Below are 26,360 nucleotides of genomic sequence, written 5' to 3'. Positions count from 1 at the left end.
GAGCTTTTCGTTTTTTTCTTCTTTTCACAGCCTTCAGTATACCAGCAGAATTGTAAAAACATTACTTTACAACTTCATTAGACAAGAGAAGTGCCCACCTCCAGGGACTCAGGTTTTGCAGCAGACATCTGAGGGAAGTGGATTGCTATATGGCTTAGCATCTGGTGTGGCATGTAAGTACGTGGTGTTTGATTATAGGAGGTATAAGTATGTATTTATAAAATAGAAAGGAATCATAGAATTGTTGCAGCACAATAGGAGACCAGAGGAACATAGGAAATAAGAGCAGGGGTAGGCCATTCAGCCCCTTGAGCCTGCTCTGCCATTCAACCATATCATGGCTGGTCATCTTCCTCAATGCCATTTTTCTGCACTATCCCTTGATATCTTTAATATCTAGAAATCTCTCAATTTTTATCTTGAACATACTCAATGACTGAGCCCCCACAGCCCTCTGGGGCAGAGAATTCCAGAAATTCATCACCCTTTGAGTGAAGAAATTTCTCCTCATCCCAGTTCTAAATGGCCTACCTCTTATTTTGTGACTCTGTCCCCTGGTTTTTTTTTTATTCATTCATGGGATGTGGGCGTCGCTGGCTATGCCAGCTTTGCATCCCCATTGGCTACAGGTGAGGTCCCACAGGACTGGAGAATAGCCAATGTTGTTCCTTTGTTTAAGAAGGGTGGTAAGGATAATCCAGGAAATTATAGGCCTTACGTCAGTGGTAGGGAAACTATTAGAGAGGATTCTTCAGGACAGGATTTACTCACATTTGAAACAAACGAACTTATTAAGGAGAGACAGCATGGTTTTGTGAAGGGGAGGTCGTGTCTTACTAATTTGATTGAGTTTTTTGAGGAAGTGACGAAGATGATTGATGAGGGAAGGGCGGTGGATGTTGTCTATATGGACTTTAGTAAAGCCTTTGACAAGGTCCCGCATGGCAGATTGGTGCAAATGGTGAAGTCACACAGGATCAGAGGTGAGCTGGCAAGATGGATACAGAACTGGCTCAGTCACAGAAGACAGAGGGTAACAGTGGATGGGTGTTTTTCTGAATGGAGGGATGTGACCAGTGGTGTTCCGCAGGGATCAGTGCTGGGACCTTTGCTGTTTGTAGTATATATAAATGATTTGGAGGAAAATATAGCTGGTCTGATTAGTAAGTTTGCGGACGACACAAAGGTTGGTGAAGTTGCGGATAATGATGAGGATTGTCAGAGGATACAGCAGGATATAGATCGGTTGGAGACTTGGGCGGAGAAATGGCAGATGGAGTTTAATCCGGACAAATGTGAGGTAATGCATTTTGGAAGGTCTAATGCAGGTGGGAAGTATACAGTAAATGGCAGAACCCTTAGGAGTATTGACAGGCAGAGAGATCTGGGCGTACAGGTCCACAGGTCACTGAAAGTGGCAACGCAGGTGAATAAGGTAGTCAAGAAGGCATACGGCATGCTTGCCTTCATCGGTTGGGGCATAGAGTATAAAATTGACAAGTCATGTTGCAGCTGTACAGAACCTTAGTTAGGCCACACTTGGAATATTGCGTGCAATTCTGGTCGCCACACTACCAGAAGGACGTGGAGGCTTTGGAGAGGGTACAGAGGAGGTTTACCAGAATGTTGCCTGGTCTGGAGGGCATTAGCTATGAGGAGAGGTTGGAAAAACTCGGATTGTTTTCACTGGAACGACGGAGGTGGAGGGGCGACATGATAGAGGTTTACAAAGTTATGAGCGGCATGGACAGAGTGGATAGTCAGAAGCTTTTTCCCAGGGTGGAAGAGTCAGTTACTAGGGGACATAGGTTTAAGGTGCGAGGGGCAAAGTTTAGAGGGGATGTGCGAGGCAAGTTTTTTTACACAGAGGGTGGTGAGTGCCTGGAACTTGCTGCCAGGGGAGGTGGTGGAAGCAGATACGATAGCGACGTTTAAGAGGCATCTTGACAAATAGATGAATAGGAAGGGAATAGAGGGATATGGGCCCCGGAAGTGCAGAAGGTGTTAGTTTCAGCAGGCATCAAGATTGGCGGGCCGAATGGCCTCTTCCTGTGCTGGACTGTTCTTTGTTCTTATTACCCATCCCTAATTGCCCTTGAGAAGGTGGTGGTGAGCTGCCTTCTTGAACCGCTGCAGTCCATGTGAGGTAGGTACACCCACAGTGCTGTTAGGAAGGGAGTTCCAGGATTTTGACCCAGCGACGGTGAAGGTATGGCGATAAAGTTCCAAGTCAGGATGGTATGTGACTTGGAGGGGAACTTGCAGGGGATGATGTTCCCATGCATCTGTTGCTCTTGTCCTTTGAGGTGGTAGAGGTCGCGGGTTTGGAAGGTGCTGTTGAAGGAGCCTTGGTGTGTTACTGCAGTGCATTTTGTAGATGGTACACACTGCTGCCGCTGTGCGTCGGTGGTGGAGGGAGTGAATGTTTGTGGATGGTGTGCCAATCAAGTGGGCTACTTTGTTCTGGATGGTGTCGAGCTTCTTGAGTGTTGTTGGAGCTGCACCCATCCAGGCAAGTGGAGAGTATTCCATCACACTCCTGACTTGTGCCTTGCAGTTGGTGGACAGGCTTTGGGGGGTCAGGAGGTGAGTTACTCGCCACAGAATTCCTAACCTCTGACCTGCTCTTGTAGCCACGGTATTTATATGGCTACTCCAGTTCAGTTTCTGGTCAATGGTAACCCCGAGGATGTTGATAATGGGGGTTTCAGCAATTGTAATGCCATTGAATGTCAAGGGGAGATGGTTAGATTCTCTCTTGTTGGAGATGGTCATTGCCAGGCACTTGTGTGGCACAAATGTGACTTGCCACTTATCAGCCTGGATATTGTCAGGTCTTTCTGCATTTCTACATGGACTGCTTCAGTATTTGAGGAGTTGCGAATGGTGCGGAACATTGTGCAATCATCAGCAAACATCCCCACTTCTGACCTTCTGATTGAAGGAAGGTCATTGATGAAGCAGCTGAAGATGGTTGGGCCTAGGACACTACCCTGAGGAACTCGTGCATTGATGTCCTGGAGCTCAGATGATTGACCTCCAACAACCACAGCCATCTTCCTTTGTGCTAGGTATGACTTCAACCAGTGGAGGGTTTTCCCCCTAATTCCCATTGACTCCAGTTTTGCTAGGGCTCCTTAATGCACACTCGGTCAAATGCTGCCTTGCTGTCATGGGCAGTCATTCTCACCTCCGCTCTTAAGTTCAGCTCTTTTGTCCATGTTTGAACCAAGGCTGTAATGAGGTCAGGAGCTGAGTGACCCTGGCGGAACCCAAACCCAAAGTGCTGCTTGATGGCACTGTTGATGACACCTTCCATCACTTTACTGATGATTGAGAGTTGACTGATGGGGCGGTAATTGGCCGGGTTGGACTTGTCCTGCTTTTTGTTTAGTTTAGTTTAGAGATACAGCACTGAAACAGGCCCTTCGGCCCACCGAGTCTGTGCCGACCATCAACCACCCACTTATACTAATCCTACACTAATTCCATATCCCTACCACATTCCCACCTGTCCATCCCATCTACCTATACTAGGGACAATTTATAATGGCCAATTAACCTATCAACCTGCAAGTCTTTGGCATGTGGGAGGAAACCGGAGCACCCGGAGGAAACTCACGCGGACACAGGGAGAACTTGCAAACTCCACACAGGCAGTACCCAGAATTGAACCCGGGTCGCTGGAGCTGTGAGGCTGCAGTGCTAACCACTGCGCCACTGTGTACAGGACATACCTGGGCAATTTTCCACATCGCTGGGTCGATGCCAGTGTTGTAGCTATACTGGAAGAGCTTGGCTAGGGGTGCGGCAAGTTCTGGAGCACAGGCCATCAGTACGATTGCTGGAATATTGTCAGGATCCATAGCCTTTGCAGTATCCAGTGTCTTCAGTCGTTTCTTGATATCACGTGGAGTGAATCGAATTGGCAGAAGTCTGGCATCTGTAATGCAGGGGACTTCAGGAGGGGCCCGAGATGGATCATCAACTCGGCACTTCTGGCTGAAGATTGTTTCAAATGCTTCAACCTTATCTTTCGCACTGATGTGCAGGGCTCCCACATTGTTGAGGATGGGGATATTTGTGGAGCCACCTCCTCCAGTTAGTTGTTTAATTGTCCACCACCATTCACGACTGGATGTGGCAGGACTGCAGAGCTTAGATCTGATCCGTTGGTTATGGGATCGCTTAGCTCTGTCTATTGCATGCTGCTTATTCAGTTTGGCATGCAAGTCGTCCTGGGTTGTAGCTTCACCAGGTTGCCACCTCATTTTGAGGTATGCCTGGTGCTGCTCCTGGCATGCTCTCCCGCACTCTTCATTGAACCAGGGTTGGTCTCCTGGCTTGATGGTAATGGTAGAGTGGGGAATATGCCGGGCCATGAGGTTACAGATTGTGGTCGAGTACAATTCTGCTGTTGCTGATGGCCCACAGCACCTCATGGTTGCCCAGCTTTGCATTGCTAGATCTGTTCGAAATCTATCCCATTTAGCACGGCGACAGTGCCACACAACACGATGGACGGTATCCTCAATGTGAAGGCGGGACTTCGTCTCCACAAGGACAGTGCGGTGGTCACTCCTACCATAACGGTCATGGACAGAAGCATCTGCGGCAGGCAGATTGGTGAGGACAACGTCAAGTATGTTTTTCCCTCATGTTGGTTCTCCCCACCACCTGCCGCAGACCCAGTCTAGCAGCTATGTCCTTTAGTACTCGGCCAGCTCAGTCAGTAGTGGTGCTACTGAGCCACTCTTGGTGATAGACATTGAAGTCCCCCACCCAGAGTACATTCTGTGCCCTTGCCACCCTCAATGCTTCCTCCAAATGGTGTTCAACATGGAGGAGTACTGACTCATCAGCTGAGGAAGGGCGGTAGGTGGTAATCAGTAGGAGATTACCTTGCCCATGTTTGACCTGATGCCATGAGACTTCATGGGGTCTGGAGTTGATGTTGAGGACTCCCAGGGCAACTGCCTCCCTACTGTAGAGCACTGTCCCGCCACCTCTGCTGGGTCTGTCCTGCCGGTGGGACAGGACATACCCAGGGATAGTGATTGCAGTGTCTGGGACATTGTCTGTCAGATATGATTCCGTGAGTATGACTGTGTCAGGCTGTTGCTTGACTAGTCTGTGAGACAGCTCTCTCAACTTTGGCACAAGCTCCCAGATGTTAGTAAGGAGGACTTTGAAGGGTCGACAGGGCTGGGTTTGCCGTTGTCGTTTCCGGTGCCGAGGTCAATGCCGGGTGGTCTGTCCGGTTTCATTCCTTTTCATTCACTTCGTAGCGGTTAGGTACAACTGAGTGGCTTGCTAGGCCATTTCAGAGGGCATGTAAGAGTTAAGCACATCACTGTGGGTCTGGAGTCACATGTAAGCCAGACCAGGTAAGGACAGCAGATTTCCTTCCCTAAAGGACATTAGTGAACCATATGGGTTTTTACAACAATCGGCAATGGTTTCATGGCCATCATTAGACTTGCTTTTAATTCCAGATTTATTAATTAAATTCAAATTCCACCTTCTGCTGTGGTGGGATTTGAACCCATGTCTCCAGAGCAATAAAAGCAAAATACTGCCGATGCTGGAAATCTGAAATGAAAACAAGAAATGCTGGAACCACTCAGCAGGTCTGGCAGCATCTGTGGAAAGAGAAGCAGAGTTAACGTTTCGGGTCAGTGACCCTTCTTCAGAACTAGCAAATATTTGCTCGTTCCGAAAAAGGGTCACTGACCCGAAACGTTAACTCTGCTTCTCTTTCCACAGATGCTGCCAGACCTGCTGAGTGGTTCCAGCATTTCTTGTTTTTATCTCCAGAGCAATACCCTGGGTCTCTGGGTTACTAGTCCAGTGATAAGACCACTACGCCACCGCCTCCCCGTTCTAGATACCCCCCCAGCCAGGGGAAACATCCTTCCTGCATTAACCTTCTCAAGCCCTGTAAGAATTTTGTCTGCTTCAGTGAAATCACCCCTCATTGTTCTAAACTCTAGAGAATATAGGCACTGTTTCCTCAATCTCTGCTCATAGGACAGTCCCTCCATGCCAGGAATCAGTATGGTAGACCTTCATTACACTCCCTCTATGGAAAATGTATCCTACCTTAGGTAAGGAGAATAAAACAGTATACAATACTTCAGGTGCGGTGTCACCAAGGCTCTATTCAGTCCAGCAAAACTTCTTTACTTCTGTACTCTCATCCTCTTGCAATAAAGGCCAATGTACCATTTTCCTTCCTAATTACTTGCTGCACCTGCATGTTAGCCTTCAGTAACTTATGGACAAGGGCACACAGATCCCTTTAGACATTAACATTTCCCAATCTCTCACCATCTAACAAATACTTTGCATTTCTGTTTTTCCTGCCAAGGTGGAAACTTCACAATTTTCCACATTATATTCCATCTGCCATGTCCTTGCCCACTCACTTAGCCTGCCTAAATTCCCTGAAGCTTCTTTGCATCCTCCTCACAACTCACATTCCTACCTAATTTTGTGCCATCAAACTTGGAATTATTACATTTCGTTCCCATATCCAAATCATTGATATGGATTGTCAATAGCTGGGACCCAAGCACTGATCCTTCCAGTACCCCAGTAGTCACAGCCTACCAACCTGAGAATGACCTGTTTATTCCCACTCTGTTTTCTAACCATTAACCAATTCTCAATCAAATGGGCAATAAATGCTGGTTGAGCCAGCAACGCCCACATCCCACGAATGAACAAAGAGAAAAAAATCCCTGCCAGTATATTACCCCCAATTCCACGTGTTCCAATTTTGCTTACTAACTTCCTGTGTCGGACCTTATCGAAAGTCTTCTAAAAATCCAAATACACCACATCCACTGGTTCCCCCTTATCTATTCTGCCAGTTACAAGCCATGTCAAACATGATTTCCCTTTCATAAATCCATGTTGACTCTGCCCAATCCTACCATTATTTTCAGTTATAACATCCTTTATAATAGATTTAGCATTTTCCCTACTACTGATGTCTGGCTAAGAGGTTTGTAGTTCCCTGTTTTCTCTCTCCCTCCTTTCTTAAATAGTTGGGTTACATTTGCTATCTTCCAATGTTCAGAAACTGTTCCAGAAGTTTGAAAGATGATCACCAATGCATCCACTATCTCTACAGCCACCTCTTTCAACACTCTGGGATGTAGATGATCGGGTCTAGGGGACTTAAAAACTTTCAGTCCCGTTAATTTCTCCAGTACTACTTATTTACTAACACTAATTTCTTTCAGTTTCTCATTCTCCTTAGTCCCTTGGCCCTCTAGTATTTCTGGGAGGTTTTTAGTATTTTCCTCCTTGAAGACAGACACAAAGTATAGAGTCATAGAATCGAACAGCACAGAAACAGGCCCTTCGGCTCATCGTGTCTGTGCTGGCCATCAAGCACCTACCTATTCTTATCCCATTTTCCAGCACTTGGCCGTAGCCTTGTATGCTATGGCGTTTCAAGTGCTCATCTAAATACTTCTTATATGTTGTAAGGTTTCCTGCCTCTACCACCTCTTCAGGCAGTGTGTTCCAAATTCCAACCACCCTCTGGGTGAAATTTTTTTTCCTCAACTCCCCTCTAAACCTCCTGCCCCTTACCTTAAATCTATACCCCCTGGTTATTGACCCCTCTGCTAAGGGAAAAAGTTTCTTCCTATCCTATCAATGCCCCTCATATTGTATACCTCAATCAGGTCCCCCCTCAGCCTTCTCTGCTCTAAGGAAAAGAACCCAAGCCTTTTTAGTCTCTCTTCATAGCTGAAATGCTCCAGCCCAGGCAACATCCTGGTGAATCTCCTCTGCACTCTCTTCAGTGCAATCACATCCTTCCTATAATGTGGTGCCCAGAACTGTACACAGTACTCCAGCTGTGGCCGTACTAGCGTTTTATACATTTCCATCATAACCTCCCTGCTCTTGTATTCTATGCCTCAGCTAATAAAGGCAAGTATCCCATATGCCTTCCTAACCACCTTATCTACTTGTGCTGCTGCCTTCAGTGATCTATGGACAAGTACACCAAGGTCCCTTTGACCTTCTGTACTTCCTAGGGTCCTACCATCCATTGTATATTCCCTTTGTTTAGGTTCTCTGCATTTCCTTATTCCCCACTATAAATTCTCCTGTCTCTGCTTGTAAGAGGCTCACATTTGCCTTTGCTAATCTTTACCTTTTTACATACCTATAGAAGCTTTCACAGTCTGTTTTTATGTTTCTCGCGAGTTTACTTTCATCTATTTTCTCTTTCTGTGTCAGTGATTTGATCATCCTTTGCTGAATTCTAAAATGCTACCAATCCTCATGTTTTACTACTTGGCAATTTTATAAGCCTCTTACTTTGATCTGATACAATCTTTAACTTCTCTTGTTAGCCAAAGTTGGATCACCTTTCCTGTTGGATTTTTGTGTCTCAAAGGAATGTAAATTTGTTGTAAACCACGCATTAATTCTTTAGATGTTAGCCGGTCCTTCTCGGTCCTTCTGCCAATGGGAACATTTTCTCTGTATCTACTGTGTAGATCAAGGTAGCAATAAAGGACTATGGCAAGAAGGGACAGTGATTGCAAACTTCAGTGTGTCAGCAGATAGGGTCAGAGTTTGCAAAAACAGTTTGAAAAAATAAACTGAATTAAGGGCTCTGTATCTGAATACCTGCAGTATTTGCAATAAAACTGGTGAATTGTCAGCTCAAATAGAAATTCATATGTATGACCTAATAACCATGACAGAGATGTGGCTACAAGGTAACCAAATTTGGGACCTGAATATCCAAGGATACATGACGTTCAGGAAGGACAGGAAGCTGGGAAAAGGTGGTGGGGTAGCTCTGTTAATTAAAGAGGGCATTAATACTGTAGTGAGAGATGACCATAGTTCTAAAGATCAAGATGTAGTATCAGGTTGGGTGGAACTAAGCAACAGCAAGGAGCAGAAAACATTGGTGGGAATTGCTTATAGGCCACCAAACAGCAGTGGTAATGTAAATCACAGTATAAATCAGGAAATTAGATGTGCATGTAACAAAAGTAATACAATAATTATGGGGGATTTCAATCTCTATATAGACTGGGTAAATCTAATTAATACTAATGTTATGGCATGCATGTGAGATGGTTTTCTAGAGCAGTACATTGAGGAACCAACGAGGGAATTGACTATTTTAGATCTAGTATTGTGCAATGAAAAAGGAATAATTCATCTTGTTGTAAAGGAGCCTTCAGGAATGTGTGACCATAATATGATAGAATTTTACATTAAGTTTGCAAGTGATAGATTAGATTAGATTAGATTAGATTAGAGATACAGCACTGAAACAGGCCCTTCGGCCCACCGAGTCTGTGCCGAGCATCAACCACCCATTTATACTAATCCTACACTAATCCCCTATTCCTACCAAACATCCCCACCTGTCCCTATATTTCCCTACCACCTACCTATACTAGTGACAATTTATAATGGCCAATTTACCTATCAACCTGCAAGTCTTTTGGCTTGTGGGAGGAAACCGGAGCACCCGGAGAAAACCCACGCAGACACAGGGAGAACTTGCAAACTCCACACAGGCAGTACCCGGAATCGAACCCGGGTCCCTGGAGCTGTGAGGCTGCGGTGCTAACCACTGCGCCACTGTGCCGCCCAAAATGATGTACTTGAACAGGATGACTGCTTGAGGGTGGATGACAACAGCAGTCTTGAAAGAGGTGGGAATGAAGGGGAAGGACAGAGAACCTGAAGGGAGTGCAATTAATTATGTTGGCAAGCACTAGGTTGAGGAAGAGGTATTTGCGTGATGAGTTAATTTGGTCAAGGGTGTGGGGCACAAGATGTAGAGGTTGATGGGGTTGATGAAGTTGGTCAGGGTCTCGAGTGACATAAGGAGAAGCTGTAGGGTGATCGAGTTAGAGGACTCTGGATAGGAGGCAGCTTAGCAGATGGTCTCCGTCTTTCAGACAAGGAAATAAATAGCCTCCTCACATTTCGTGCATTGTGTCAAGATCAGGGGAACAAAAGAAGAGGATTGGAGAAGATGGATGCCAAGGGAAATGACGAAGTGTTCAGAGGATGGAGGATAAAACTTGGTGAAAAGGATTCTCTGGTATTGAGGGCATATGGGGGTATGAGTATACCTGTATTTGAGGGATTAAGAACAGAGAGAAGAGGGGGTGAAGGTTGAATTAATTGAAGGTTCATTGCTCAGTGCAGTGTACAACATCTATATTGCTTTGCCTACTTCAAGCCTCTCTACAATAACTCTCCACTCCAGGAAGAAAGTATTCTCCAGCTGTCTTTCCAACACCCACTCAAACTTCCAAGTTTCTCTCTCCTTTGGATCTTTACCCACATTGACTTGTTTGCTGCACTCGAGGAGGAGGGAGGATCATTTGGCTAGGACTATGTCTTTTAAAGGGGTAATAGATGAGACAGACATTCAAGGAGATGTTGTAGAAGTTGTTGAAGGTGAGGTAATCAAACGAGGTTCCAGAGGAGTGAAGGGACTTGACGATTGAATCCATGCACTGTAACGTGATATTATTGCTATCACAGAGACATGGTTGAGGAATGGCAGCTCAATATTCCAGGGTATAGAATCTTTAGGCGTGACGGGGGAGGTGGCATTGCACTATTGATCAAGGAGTCAATTACTGCAGTAAGGAGGGATGATATCTTGGAAGGTTCCTCAAATGAGGCCAAATGGGTAGAAGGTAAAAACAAAAAGGGGGCAATCACTTTGCTGGGAGTGTACTACAGGCCTCCAAACAGTCAGGGAGAGATAGAGGAGCAGATATGTAGGCAAACCTCAGAGGTGTAAAAATAATAAGTGGTAATAGTAGGGGATTTCAACTTCCCCAATATTAACTGGGATGGTCTTAGTGCAAAAGGCTTAAAGGGGGTGGAATTCTTAAAGTGCATCCAGGAGACCGTTTTGAGCCAACACTAGAAAATCCTGCAAGAGAAGGGGCAGTCCTGGACCTAATCTTAGGGAATGAAGCCAGACAAGTGGTAGAAGTGTCAGTGGGGGAGCATTTTGGGGATAGTGACCATAACTCTAAGATTTAAGGTAGTTTTGGAAAAGGACAAAGATAGACCGGAAGTAAAGGGGAAGGCCGATTTCAATACGATAAAACAGGATCTGGCCAAAGTGAACTGGGAGCAGCTACTTGTAGGAATGTCTACATCAGACCAGTGAGAGTCATTCAAAAAGGAAATAGAGAGAGTTCAGAGCCAACATGTTCCCGTAAAGGTGAAGGGTAGGACCAACAAGTCCAGGGAATCCTGGATGTCAAAGGATATAGAGGATTGGATGAGGGAAAAAAAGGAGGCTTATGGCAGATTCAGAGGGCTGAAAACAGCGGAGGTCCTAGAGGAGTATAGAAAATGTAGGGGGGTACTTAAAAAAAAAAAGTAATTAGGAGAGCGAAGAGGGGGCATGAAAAAACACTGGCAGGCAAGATAAAGGAAAATTCTAGGATGTTATATAAGTATATTAAGGGCGAGAGGATAACCAGGAAAAGAGTAGGGCTCATTAGGGACCAAAGTGGCAATCTGTGTGTGGTGCCTAAGGATGGAGGTGAGGTTTTAAATGATTACTTTTCATCTGTGTTCGCTATGGAGAAGAACGATGTAGGTGTAGAGAACAGGGAGGGGAATTGTGAGAAACTTAAACAAATTAGCATTGAAAGGGAGGAGGTATTAGCAGTTTTAGTGAGCTTAAAAGTGGATAAATCCCCAGGCTTGGATGAGATGGTGTCCTAGGCTGCTATGTGAGGCAAGGGAGAAGATTGCAGGGGCTCGGACACAAATTTTCAAATCCCCTCTGGCCGCAGGAGAGGTGCCAGAGGACTGGAGGACAGCAAATGTGGTACCATTATTCAAGAAGGATTGTGGGGATAAACCAGGTAATTAAAGGCCAGTGAATCTAACATCAATGCTAGGGAAACTATTGGAAAAAATTCTGAGCGACAGGATTAATCTCCACTCGGAGAGGCAGGGGTTAATCAAGGAGCGTCAGCATAGCTTTGTCAGGGGGTGATCATGTCTAACAAATTTGATTGAATTTTTCAAGGAATTGACAAGGTGTGTAGATGAGGGTAAAGCAGTTGATAGGAACATAGGAACAGGAGTAGGCCATTCAGCCCCACAAGCTTGTCCCGCCATTCAATGAGATCAAGGCTGATCCACGGCCTAACTCCATAGACCTACCTTTGGCCCATATCCCTTAATATCTTTGCTTAACAAAAATCTATCTATCTCAGATTTAAAATTAACAACTGTTCTGCCTTCAACTGCTGTTTGTGGGAGTGAGTTCCAAACCTCTACCACCCTTTGCGTGAAGAAGTGCTTCCTAACATCTCTCCTGAATGGTCTGGTCCTAATCTTTAGACTGTGCCCTCTAGTTTTAGAATCTCCAACCAGTGGAAATAGTTTATCTTTATCTGGCCTGCCTTTTCCTGTTAATATCTTGAAGATTTCGATCAGATCACCCCTTAACCTTCTAAATTCTAGCAAAAACAGGCCTAATTTGTGTAATCTCTCCTCATAACTTAACCCCTGTAGTCCAGGTATCATTCTTGTAAACCTACATTACACTCCCTCCAAAGCCAATATTTCCTTCCTGAGGTGTGGTGCCCAGAACTGCTCACAGTACTCCAAGTGGGGTCTCACCACGGTTTTGTACAGCTGCAGCATAACCTCTGTGTCTTTATACTCCAATCCTCTAGATATAAAGGCTAGCATTCCATTAGCCTTTTTGATTATTTTCTGCACTTGCTCGTGGCATTTTAAAGATCTATGCACCTGAACCCCCAAGTCTCTTTGGACATCCACTGTACTTAACCTCTTCCCATTTAGAAAGTACCCTGCTCTATCCTTTTTTGGTCCAAAGTGGATAACCTCACACTTGCCCGCATTGAAATCCATCTGCCACAGTTTTGCTCACTCACCTAGTCTGTCAATATCTCTGCAATTTTATGCTATCGTCTAGACTGTCTACAATGCCGCCTAACTTTGTATTTGCGTGCAGTTCTGGTCGCCACATTACCAAAAGGATGTGGATGCTTTGGAGAGGGTGCAGAGGAGGTTCACCAGGATGTTGCCTGGTATGGAGGGCGCTAGCTATGAAGAGAGGTTGAGTAGATTAGGATTATTTTCATTAGAAAGACGGAGGTTGAGGGGGGACCTGGTTGAGGTGTACAAAATCATGAGAGGTATAGACAGGTTGGATAGCAAGAAGCTTTTTCCCAGAGTGGGGGATTCAATTACGAGGGGTCACGAGTTCAAAGTGAAAGGGGAAAGGTTTAGGGGGGATATGCGTGGAAAGTTCTTTACGCAGAGGGTGGTGGGTGCCTGGAACGCGTTGCCAGCGGAGGTGGTAGACGCGGGCACGATAGCGTCTTTTAAGATGTATCTAGACAGATGCATGAATGGGCAGGAAGTAAAAGATACAGACCCTTAGAAAATAGGCATCATGTTTAGATAGAGGATCTGGATCGGCGCAGGCTTGGAGGGCTGAAGGGCCTGTTCCTGTGCTGTAATTTTCTTTGCTCTTTGTTCTTATCAGCAAATTTGGATATATGACTTACTATGCCATCATCCAAGTCATTAATGAATAATGTGAATAATTGAGGCCCCAACGCAGATCCATGCAGGACACCACTAATCACATCCTGCCAATCGGAGTACTTACCCATTATTCCCACTCTCTGTCGCCTACCACTCAACCAACTTTCTAACCATGTCAATAATTTGCCCTCAACTCCATGGGCTTCTACCTTAGTTAACAGTCTCTTATATGGGACTTTATCAAATGCCTTCTGGAAGTCCATATAAATAACATCCATAGACATTCCCCTGTCCACTACCCTAGTCACCTCTTCAAAAATTCAGTGAGATTTGTCAGGCATGACCTTCCCATCATGAATCCATGCTGGCTGTCCCTGATTAACTGAAATTTTTCTAAGTGTTCAGTCACCCTATCCTTGATTATAGACTCCAGCAACTTGCCCACCACAGATGTTAGGCTAACTGGTCTGTAATTTCCTTGGTTCCCCCTTTCCCCCTTCTTAAAAAGTGGAGTGACTTGTGCAACTTTCCAATCCAGAGGGACCACTCCTGAATCTAGGGAACTCTGAAAGACTATAGTTAGTGCATCTACAATGTTCGCACCTACTTCCTTTAACTACCTTTCTGACAGGTGCTAGTCTGCCTCTCCCAATCTGTGTAAGTTAAAATCCCCCATTAATACTACTCTGCCTTTGTTACACACTTGCCTAATTTGTGCATTTACACAATTTAACACCTCAGAACTGCTACCAGGGGGTCTGTACACAACACCCATTACAGTTTTAGATCCTTTTTTCGTTCCTCAATTCCACCCATAAGGTCTCCACTGGATGCTTTCCCCTCATTATATCCTCCCTCACCAATGAGGTAATATTTCTAATCAGTAAGGCTACTCCACCCCCTCTGCCATTTCCCCGTCCCTCCTGTAAACTTTATAACCAGGTATATTTAGTTCCCAGTCCCGACCATCCTGCAGCCATGTCTCCGCAATGGCCTCCACATCATAATCTTTCATTTGAATTTGCACCTGCAGTTCATCTAGTTTATTTCTAACACTCCATACATTTGTATATAGAACTCTTATTTGGGCTATACCCCCTAACCTGTCCCTCAGCACTGATGTTTTATTCGCCTGTTTATTACTTCTCTCTTCTGGTTTAACCAGTATACTTCTTGCAGTTTGGTAACAATCAGCCTCACCACTAACCTGCACTCCTACCTTCTCCTTTAACTTCCTGTTTTTCCATGTAACTGAACCCTCCCCCCCACTATTTAGTTTAAAGCCCTATCTACAGCCCTAGTTATACAATTCCCCAGGACTCTGGTACCAGCATGATTCAGGTGGAGCCCGTCCCATCAGAACAGCTCCCTCCTTCCCCAGTACTGGTGCCAATGTCCCACAAATTCGAACCCATTTCTCCCACACCAATCTTTGAGCCATGCATTTACCTCTTTAATCTTATTTGCCAATTTGCTCGTGGCTCAGGTAGTAATCCAGAGATTATTACCTTTTTGGTTCTGCTTTTTAATTTAGCCCCTAGCTGCTGATATTCTCTCAGCAGAACCTCTAACCTCATTCTACCTATATCGGTGGTACCAATGTGGACCACGACAACTGGATCTTTCCCCTCCCGCTCCAAGTTCCTCTGCAGCCCAGATGAGATATCCCAAACCCTGGCACCAGGTAGGCAACAAAGCCTTCGGGACTCTCGATGCTGGCCACAGAGAACAGTGTCTATGCCCCTAACTATGCTATCCCGATTACGACTACATTTCTCTTTTCTCCCCCAACTTGAACGGCTCCCTCTACCACGGTGCTGTGGTCAGTTTGCTCATCCTCCTACAGTCTCTGCTCTCGTCCACACAGGGAGCAAGAATCTCGAACCTGTTGGACAAGGACACTGGCTGAGGCTCCTGCAGCACTACCTCCTGCATCCCTCTACCTGCCTCACTCATAGTCACACTGTCCTGTCCCTGACCACTGGCTGAATTCATGGTAGTTAATCTAAGGGGTGTGACTGCCTCCTGAAACACAGCGTCCAGGTAACTCTCCCCCTCCCTGATGTGTCGCAGTGTCCAAAGCTCAGACTCCAGCTCATCAACTCTGACCCGGAGTTCCTTGAGCAGCCAACACTTGCTACAAATGTGGTCACTTAGGAACCACAATGGGGTCCACCAGCTCCCACATCATGCAGGTACAACATATCGCCTGGCCCTGCATCTCTTTTATTTAATTAGATTTTAATTTTTTTAAATTTCCGACTGGTCTCTAGTTTTTAATCTGTAAAATATTTCTCCTATTCACCTTTAATTTGAAATCAGCTTAGAATAGGTAATTCAAATTAGCAGTTACTTAACAACCAATGAACTTACGTTTTTCCTGTGATGACACTCTTTGTTTTATTTTTCACTCTGTTTTTGCTCCCTTAAATTACCCAAAAATTAGATTTACACTAGGTACCTTGAATCCCCCCCCAAAAAAACACTACCTACTATATTAAAAAGAACTGTCGTCCTTTCTCTTTACTTTAGTTACGAAACCAGCTATTTAGAGTTATTCCCTAACAGCTGTTATTCACCAACCAATCACCTTGCAGCTTTCCTGTGATGTCACTGTTGACTTTTTTTTTTCAAAACTCCGACGCGCCTGGACTGTTCCCAGAAGGTAAGCCGGCTCGCAGAGTGATCTCTCGCTCTGTCTCCCGGTCTCTTTGTGCACCGGCTCCCCTCTCGCTGTTTCCCGCTCGCTGAATGAATTCTCGCTCTGTCTCCCGGTCTCTTTGTGCACCGGCTCCGTTCTAGCTGTTTCCTGCTCGCTGAATGAATGTAGTCTACATGGACTTCAGTAAGGCTTTTGATAAGGTCCCGTATAGGAGATTGGTCAAGAAGGTAAGAGCCCATGGGATCCAGGGCAGTTTGGCAAATTGAATCCAAAATTGGCTGCGTGGCAGGAGGCAGAGGGTGATGGTCGAGGGTTGTTTTTGCGATTGGAAGCCTGTGACCAGTGGTGTACCGCAGGGATCGGTGCTGTTTGTAGTGTATATTAATGATTTAAACATGAATATAGGAGGTATGATCAGTAACTTCGCAGATGACACAAGAATTGGTGGTGCTGTAAATAGTGAGGAGGAAAGCCTTAGATTACAGGGCGATATAGATGGGCTGGTAAGATGGGCAGAGCGGTGGAAAATGGAATTTAATCCTGAGAGGTGTGAGGTGATGCATTTTAGGAGGACTAACAAAACAAGAGAATATACAATGGAAGGTAGGACCCTAGGAAGTACAGAGGGTCAGAGGGATCTTGGTGTACTTTTCCATAGATCACAGAAGGCAGCAGCACAGGTAGATAAGGTGGTTAGGAAAGCATATGGAATACTTGCCTTTATTAGCCGAGGCATAGAATGTAAGAGCAGGGAGGTTCTGATGGAGCTATATAAAATGCTAGTTAGGCCACAGTTGGAGTACTGTGTACAGTTGTGGTCACCACACTATAGGAAGGATGTGATTGCACTGGAGAGGGTGCATAGGAGATTCACCAGGATGTTGCCTGGGTTGGAGCATTTCAGCTATGAAGAGAGACTAGATAGACTAGGTTTTTTTTCCTTAGAGCAGAGAAGGCTGAGGGGGGACCTGATTTGAGGTATATAAAATTATGAGAGGCATAGATAGGGTAGATAGGAAGAAACCTTTTCCCTTTGTGGAGGTGTCAATAACCAGGGGGCATAGATTTAAGGTAAGGGGTAGGAGGTTTAGAGGGGATTTGAGGAAACATTTTTTCACCCAGAGGGTGGTTGGAATCTGGAACACACTGCCTGAAGGGGTGGTAGAGGCAGGAACCCTCACAACATTTAAGAAGTATTTAGATGAGCACTCAAAATGCCATAGCATACAAGGCTATGGGCCAAGTGCTGGAAAATGGGATTAGAGTAGTTAGGTGCTTGATGGCCGGCACAGACACAATGGGCCAAAGGGCCTGTTTCTGTGCTGTATAACTCTGACTTTCTGACTCTATGTGTAAGTAAGTCAGGATCAGTGTTCAAGTTTGAAAGTAAATAATTCGTTTGGCACTGACACTCCTGCTATTGCAGCTATCATTTTAATTATATTTCTTCATTGGAATATTGTATGCACTCATCAGTTTCCATTTCCTCATTTTATGTGCAACTGTTGTCTGTTGTGGCGGGAGGAGAAGAAGAATGAGAAATGTCATATGTCATTTAGACTTGTTTACAAATAAGATTGTGTTCCAACCACAGGGACACTTTCAGTTTGCATTTGGTTAAAACATTCATAACAGAAAAATGTAACTCTTAAGTTTACAACCAAGAGGAGCACAAGTGTTCCCGGAGAGTAAACAATTGAAAGATTTGGCCCCTATCAGTTTACAAGATTAGCATCCACGGGTTAGGTCTTTAATGTCTTCTCTGCTACATGGTTGAGTGTGAGAATAACTCCCCTACCCCCCACCCCCATACCAACAACAAACAACATCTTGGATTTATACGTTGTAAAATGTCCCAAGGTGAACAAAGATAATTACAGCACAGGAACAGGCCCTTCGGCCCTCCAAGCCTGCGCCGATCCAGATCCTCTCTCTAAACATGTCGCCTATTTTCTAAGGTTCTGTATCTCTTTTCTTCCTGCCCATTCATGTATCTGTCTAGATTCATCTTCAAAGACGCCATCGTGCCCGCATCTACCACCTCCGCTGGCAACGCGTTCCAGGCACCCACCACCCTCTGCGTAAAGAACTTTCCACGCATATCCCCCCTAAACTTTTCCCCTTTCACTTTGAACTCGTGTCCTCTAGTAATTGAATCCCCCACTCTGGGGAAAAAGCCTCTTGCTATCCACCCTGTCTATACCTCTCATGATTTTGTACACCTCAATCAGGTCCCCCCTCAACCTCCGTCTTTCTAATGAAAATAATCTTCATAGCTAGCGCCCTCCATACCAGGCAACATCCTGGTGAACCTCCTCTGCACCCTCTCCAAAGCATCCACATCCTTTTGGTAATGTGGCGACCAGAACTGCACGCAGTATTCCAAATGTGGCCGAACCAAAGTCCTATACAACTGTAACATGACCTGCCAACTCTTGTACTCAATACCCCGTCCGATGAAGGAAAGCATGCCGTATGCCTTCTTGACCACTCTATTTACCTGCGATGCCACCTTCAGGGAACAGTGGACCTGAACACCCAAATCTCTCTGGACATCAATTTTCCCCAGGACTTTTCCATTTACTGTATAGTTCACTCTTGAATTGGATCTTCCAAAATGCATCACCTCGCATTTGCCCTGATTGAACTCCATCTGCCATTTCTCTGCCCAACTCTCCAATCTACCTATATTCTGCTGTATTCTCTGACAGTCCCCTTTACTATCTGCTACTCCACCAATCTTAGTGTCGTCTGCAAACTTGCTAATCAGTCCACCTATACTTTCCTCCAAATCATTAATGTATATCACAAACAACAGTGGTCCCAGCACGGATCCCTGTGGAACACCACTGGTCACACGCCTCCATTTTGAGAAACTCCCTTCCACTGCTACTCTCTGTCTCCTGTTGCCCAGCCAGTTCTTTATCCATCTAGCTAGTACACCTTGGACCCCATGCGCCTTCACTTTCTCCATCAGCCTGCCATGGGGAACCTTATCAAACGCCTTACTGAAGTCCATGTATATGACATCTACAGCCCTTCCCTCATCAATCAACTTTGTCACTTCCTCAAAGAATTCTATTAAGTTGGTAAGACATGACCTTCCCTGCACAAAACCATGTTGCCTATCACTGATAAGCCCATTTTCTTCCAAATGGGAATAGATCCTATCCCTCAGTATCTTCTCCAGAAGCTTCCCTACCACTGACGTCAGGCTCACCGGTCTATAATTACCTGGATTATCCCTGCTACCCTTCATAAACAAGGGGACAATATTAGCAATTCTCCAGTCCTCCGGGACCTCACCCGTGTTTAAGGATGCTGCAAAGATATCTGTTAAGGCCCCAGCTATTTCCTCTCTCGCTTCCCTCAGTAACCTGGGATAGATCCCATCCGGACCTGGGGACTTGTCCTCCTTAATGCCCTTTAGAATACCCAACACTTCCTCCCTCCTTATGCCGACTTGACCTAGTGTAATCAAACATCTGTTCCTAACCTCAACATCCGTCATGTCCCTCTCCTCGGTGAATACCGATGCAAAGTACTCGTTTAGAATCTCACCCATTTTCTCTGAGTCCAAGCATAACGTTCCTCCTTTGTCCTTTCGTGGGCCAATCCTTTCTCTAGTTACCCTCTTTCTCCTTATATATGAATAAAAGGCTTTGGGATTTTCTGTAACCCTGTTTGCTAAAGATATTTCATGACCCCTTTTAGCCCTCTTAATTTGATACCGAACCACATAAGGACATATTCGGACAGATGACCAAAGGCTTGGCAAAAAGTAGGTTTTATGGATCATTTTGGAGAGGTAGAGATACAGAGGTCCAGGAAGGGAATTCCAGAGCATAGGGTCCAGGCTGCTGAAGGCACAGCTGCAGTAAAGTAGGGGTGTGCGAGAGGCCAGCTCTGGAGGAGCAATGAGATTTCAGAAGGTTGCAGAGATAGGAAAAGAATTAGCACTGTTCAAGATCCACATTTAACCATGTCCAATTTAACTATTTCACCTTCAACAAGAATGGACTGCCTCTTGCACTTCAAACAGGTCCGTCCAGTACACTGTTTGACTTGTTAGCAAAATTGAAGCCCACAGGTTTAAAGAGACAGTGCTGGTTTCGATACAGAATGGGCTGTGAGACAGAAAGCAGTTGTGAACATTTGTTTTTCAGGCTGGAGGGAAGTATACACTGGTGTCCCTCATTTGGAATCTCTTCCCACCACCTCCCCAATTTGTGTTCCCTTGCCATTCCCCACCATTTACGATCCCTTCTCCTCCCCTATTTACCATTGCCCTGCCCCCCCCATTTGTCGTCTTCCCTCTCCCCTGTTTCCCACCCATTTGCCATTGCTCCCCCCTTCTGACTGCTATTGCTTCCCAACCCCCTCCCCATTTGCCATCTCCTGCCATTGCTTAAAAATTAAATTATGAGACTAAACTAGCAAGAAATATAAAAACAAACAGTAAAAGCTTCTACAAGTGTCTTCTTTGGCCTCCTTATCTCGGGAGACAATGGGAAAGCACCTGGAGGTGGTCAGTGGTGTGTGGAACAGTGCCTGGAGTGGCTATAAATGCCAATTCTGGAGTGACAGGCTCTTCCACAGGTGCTGCAGAAAAATTTGTTTGTCGGGGCTGTTACACAGTTGGCTCTCCCCTTGCGCTTTTGTCTTTTTTCCTGCCAACTGCTAAGTCTCTCCGACTCGCCACACTTTAGCCCCGCCTTCAACAAGTGTATAAAATGGAAAAGAGTAACTAAAATAAGTGTTGATAACTTAGAGGATGAGACTGGGGAATTAATAATGGGAAACAAGGAAATGGCAGAGAGATGGATTTTATGCTCTTCCTTGTGGCAAGTTTGAAGGCAGAAAGTGCATTTAAATGGGTGGGATGGTGGTGGGTGGGGACCCTACCATCACCTGCCTCCACCCCAATTAAGTGCGTGGCAGGAAGGCCCATGGATGGCCTTCCCACACTGCTGCTAATTGAGGCCCTTAAGTGGGCAATTGAAGGTCTTTTTATGATGCTGCCGGTATTAGTCCAGTGGTGGGTTGGCCTGTTGCCAACGCGCGGAGCGCAACAGGCACAGATCCGTGCTGGTTGCTTGCCAGCTGCCAGGCCGCAGCGGGGCGGGTGGGGGGGGTTCCCTTGTTCAAAGACACAGTGCCTAATCAAGGGACTCGTCATTGGGAAGGAAGTGGGGGGCCCGTTGTAGCTGCCGACCCCCATACAACCCCCACCCCACGAAGTGGACTGGGCAGGAAGACTGAAAGGTAGGACAGTTGATGAGCAGTGGCAGATGTTTTAGGAGGTATTCAATTACTCCCAACTAAAATATATTCCAGAGAGGAAGAAAGATTGTAAGAGGGGGAAAAGACATCCATGGCTAAGCAAGGAAGTTAAGGGTAACATAAAGACAAAAACTAAGGCATGCCATATTGCAAAGGCCAGTGGCAGGCTGGAAGATTGGGAAAATTTTAAAGATCAACAAAGGGTTACTAAAAAAGTAATAAAAAGAGCAAAGGTAAATTATGAAAGAAAACTAGCGCAAAATATAAAAACGGATAGCAAAAGCTTTTGTAAGTATATAAAAGGGAAGAGAGTAGCTAAAGTGAATGTTGGTCCCTTGGAGGATGAGACTGGGGAGTTAAATGTGGGCAACACAGAAATGGCGGAGACACTAAATAAGTATTTTGCCTCAGTTTTTGTGGTGGAGGACACGAGTACCATCCTAATAGTAACAAGTAATGCAGAGGTTATAGAAAGGGAGGAACTTAGAACAATCATCATTAATTAGGGAAAAAGTACTGAGCAAACTATTGGGATTGAAGGCAGACGAGTCATAAAGATACAGCACTGAAACAGGCCCTTCGGCCTACCGAGTCTATGCTGACCAACAACCACCCATGTGGGCGGCACAGTGGCGCAGTGGTTAGCACCGCAGCCTCACAGCTCCAGGGACCCGGGTTCGATTCTGGGTACTGCCTGTGCGGAGTTTGCAAGTTCTCCCTGTGTCTGCATGGGTTTTCGCCAGGTGCTCCGGTTTCCTCCCACATCCAAAGACTTGCAGGTGATGGGTAAATTGGCCATTGTAAATTGGCCCTAGTGCAGGGAGGTGATAGGGAATATGGGATTACTGTAGGGTTAGTATAAATGGGTGGTTCTTGGTCGTCACAGACTCGGTGGGCCGAAGGGCCTGTTTCAGTGCTGTATCTCTCAATGACTCTATGACTAATTTGCTAGAGTTCTTCGAAGATGTAACAAGTATAATGGGGATCCTGTAGATGTAGTGTATCTGGACTTCCAGAAGGCATTTGATAAAGTGCCACACAAAAGGTTAATACACAAGGTAAGATCACATGGGGTTGGGGTTATTTATTAACTTGGATAGAGGATAGGCTAACCAACAGAAAACCGAGTTGGGATAAATTGGTCCTTTTCTGGTCGACAAGATGTAACTAGTGGGGTGCCACAGGGTTCGGTCCTAAGGCCCCAACTATTTACAATCTATATTAATGACTTGGATGCAGGGACAGAAGGTACTATAGCCAAATTTGCAGATGACACTAAAATAGGTGAGATAGTAAGTTGCCATAAAGAAACAAGAAATTTACAGATGGATATGGATCGGTTAGGTGAATGGGCCAAAATTTGGCAGATGGAGTTTAATGTGGATAAATGTGAGGTTATCCATTTTGGTTGGAAGAATAGAAAGGCAAATTATTATCTAAATGGAGAGAAGCTTCAGAGTGCTTCAGTGCAGAGGGATCTGGGTGTCCTCTTGCATGAATTGCAGAAAACTAGTGTGCAGATGCGGCAGGTAATAAGGAAGGCATATGGAATTTTGGCATTTATTGCTAAAGGAATAGAATATGAAAGTAGGGAAGTGTTGCTGCAACTGTACAAGGCATTAGTGAGACTGGACCTGGAGTATTGCGTACAGTTTTGGTCCCCTTACTTGAGATGGGATGTAGTTGCATTGGAGGCAGTTCAGAAGAGATTCACTAGATTGATTCCGGAGATGAGGAGTTTGTCTTGTGAAGAGAGATTGAGCAGTTTAGGCCTTTACTCTCAAGTTTAGAAGAATGAGAGGAGATCTAATTGAGGTATATAAGATGATTAAGGGGATTGACAAAGTAGACGTAAAGAGGATGTTTCCTCTGGAGGGGCAATCTATTACAAGAGGTCATAGTTTTAGGATAAGGGGTAGCATATTTAAACAGAGATGAGGAGAAATTTGTTCTCTCGAAGGGTCGTGAGTCTGTGGAATTTACTACCCCAGAGTGCGGTGGATGCCGGGACATTGAGTAAATTCTAGGAGGAGATAGACAGATTTTTAGTTAGTAATGGGTTGAAGGGTTATGGAGAACGGGCAGAAAAGTGGAGTTGAGGCCGAGATGAGATCAGCCATGATCGAGCAGGCTGGAGGGGCTGAATTGCCTACTCCTGCTCCTTGTTCTTATGTAAAACCCCTACTGCCATCACTCACCTGTGGCCTAGATCCATTGATGATCCTGGACCATGGGTGGGTGCAGTAGTGGCAACAGCCACCACCTCCATTGTGGTGTTGCTGAGAAAGTGCTGCCAGCCTCTGATTGGCTGACAGCTCACAGGCGGTTCTTCCGTCCCCGGGGTCTTTAATTTCGGGAAGGCCAGCTGCTGCCCAATTAAGGGTCTGGCACATGGTGCGGCGGACCTTCCCGGAAAGAGGTGACGTGGGGCTCTTACTGGCTCTTCAGCTGGTGGGCGAGACCCCCCATCGCCTCCATTAAATACCACCCAGAGGCTTTGAACAAGTATTTTGTATCTATCTTCACAGTAGAAGAAACAAAAGGCATCCCAAGAATAGCAGAAAATCAAGAGGCAAAAGTGGGGGGGAGGAACATAAAACCTCACTATCACTAGAGAAAAAGTACTAGGAAAACTAATGGGGCTAAAAGCTTACCAGTCCCCTGGACCTGATGGTCTGCATCCCAGGGTAGTAAAAGAAGTGGCTGTAGGGATAGTGGATGCATTGTAATCTTGCAAAATTCCCTCGATTCTGGAAAGGTCCCAGCGGATTTGAAAGCTACAACTATAACACCTATTCAAGAAAGGAGGGAAACAAAAAGCAGGAAACTGTAGGCCAGTTAGCCTAACATCAGTCATTGGGAAAATGCTAGAATCAATTCTTAAGGCAGTAGTCACAGGACATTTAGAAAATTGTAATGCAATCAGGCAGAGTTAACCTGGTATTATGAAAGGGAAATCGTGTTTGAAAAACTTAAGAGTTCTTTGGGTGGATAAAGGGGAACAAGTATCCAAAAGGCATTTAGTAAGGTGTCACATGGTGACAGGCCCACACAAGATCAGAGCTCATGGTGTTGGAGGTAATGTATTAGCTTTATAGAGGATTGGCTAGCTAACACGAAACAGAGAGTCAGGATAAATGGGGCATTTTCAGGACGGCAAACTATAACTAGTGGAGTGCCATAGGGATCTGTGCTGGGGTCTTCACTATATATGATCTATATTAATGACTTGGATGAAGGCATTTAGTGTATTGTAACAAAATTTGCAGATGATACAAAGGTAGGTCGGAAAGTAGGTTGTGAGAAGGTTAAGTGAGTGGACAAAAATTTGGCAGATGGAGTATAATGTGGGAAAATGTGAGGTTGTACACTTTGGCACGAAGAATAGAAAAGCAGAATATTATTTACATGGAAAGAGACTACAGAATGCTTCAGTACAGAGGGATCTGGGTGTCCTTGTACATGAATCACAAAGTTAGAATGTAGGTATAGCAAGTAATTAGGAAGGCAAATGGAACATTGGCTATTATTTTAAGGGGGATGGAGTATAAAATTAGGGAAGTCTTGCTGCAACTGTGCAGGGCATTGGTGAGACCGCACCTGGAGTAAGGTGTATAGTTTTGGTCTCCATATGAAGGGATATACTCGTGTTGGAAGCAGTTCAGTGAAGATTCACTAGGCTAATTCCTGGGATGAAGGGATTGCTTATGAGGAAATGCTGAGCAGATTGGGCCTGTCCTAATTGGACTTGAGAAGAATGGGAGGTGATCTTTTTGAAAAATGTAAAGTTGAGACGATTTCTCAGGGTAGATGCTGAGCGGATGTTTACACTCGTGGGGGAATCTAGAACTGGGGGGTGGGCACAGTTTCAAAATGAGGACTCCCATTTAAGATGGAGTTGAGGAATTTCTTCTCTGAGGACCATTAATTCTCTTCAGAGAGCAGTGGAAGTTGGGTTATTGAATATATTGAAGGCTGAGTTAGACAGATTTGTGATCTACAAGGGAGTCGAGGGTTATGGGGGGCCAGCAGTAAAGTGTTGAGGCCACGATCAGATCAACCATGATCTAATTGAATGATGGAGCAGGCTCGAGGGGCCGAATGGCGTACTCCTGCTCCTATTTCTTATGATCTCATAATCTCTTCTTGTTACCGCCTCAAAAAATTCAATGAAGTTAGTCAGACACGACCTTCTCTTAACAAATCTGTGCTATCTTTGATTAATCCATGTCTTTCTAAATGAAGATTTATCCTGTCCCTCAGAATTTTTTCCAATGATTTTTCCACCATCAAGGTCAGGCTGACTGGCCTGTAATTACCTGGTCTATCCCCTTCTCCTGTTTTAAACAGTGGTGTCCTCCAGTCCTCTGGCACCACACCTGCAGCCAGAGAGGATTGGAAAATGATGGTCATTGCCTCTGCTATTTCTTCTCTTGCTTCCCTTAACAGCCGAGGATGCATTTTGTCCACGCCTGGGGATTTATCGACTTTCAAAGACGTTGGACCCCCTTAGTACGTACTTCATCTAATATTCCACACCCCTGCTCCCTGATTGCAATGTCTGTTTCGACCCTCTGTTTTGTGAAACCAGATGCCAAGTATTCATCAAGAACCATACCAACATCCTCTGCCTCCACACATAGGTACCCTTATGGTCCCTAATAGGTCCTACTCTTTTTTTTTAGTTATACTCTTGCTCTTTAAATATTTATATTAAAAAAACCTTTGGGTTTCCTTGATTTTACTTGCCAATATCTTTTCATGGCCTCTGTGACATTGGATTCTGCCCCTGCCTTAAGTCACCTGCTGCTGAAACCCTCATGCATATTTGTTACCTCTAGACCTGACT

At 45.2% G+C, this 26,360-nt stretch overlaps 1 protein-coding gene across 3 annotated transcripts in view; it reads left to right on the top strand.

Annotated features, from left to right (window-relative positions):
* The window catches only part of dym (dymeclin), a 712,143-nt gene that overhangs the window by 228,364 nt on the left and 457,419 nt on the right, over positions 1–26,360 (top strand). For all 3 annotated transcript variants that reach the window (XM_068030338.1, XM_068030330.1, XM_068030348.1), the window contains one exon: positions 31–173. In XM_068030338.1, the coding sequence (XP_067886439.1) occupies positions 31–173 (143 nt within the window). The remainder of the gene's footprint in view (positions 1–30; positions 174–26,360) is intronic.

Source organism: Heterodontus francisci, chromosome 1 (genome assembly GCF_036365525.1).
Source record: "Heterodontus francisci isolate sHetFra1 chromosome 1, sHetFra1.hap1, whole genome shotgun sequence".
NCBI classification, from domain to species: domain Eukaryota; kingdom Metazoa; phylum Chordata; class Chondrichthyes; order Heterodontiformes; family Heterodontidae; genus Heterodontus; species Heterodontus francisci.
The sequence above is the reverse complement of the archived record's forward strand: the minus strand, read 5'-3'. Positions and strand labels throughout refer to the sequence as shown.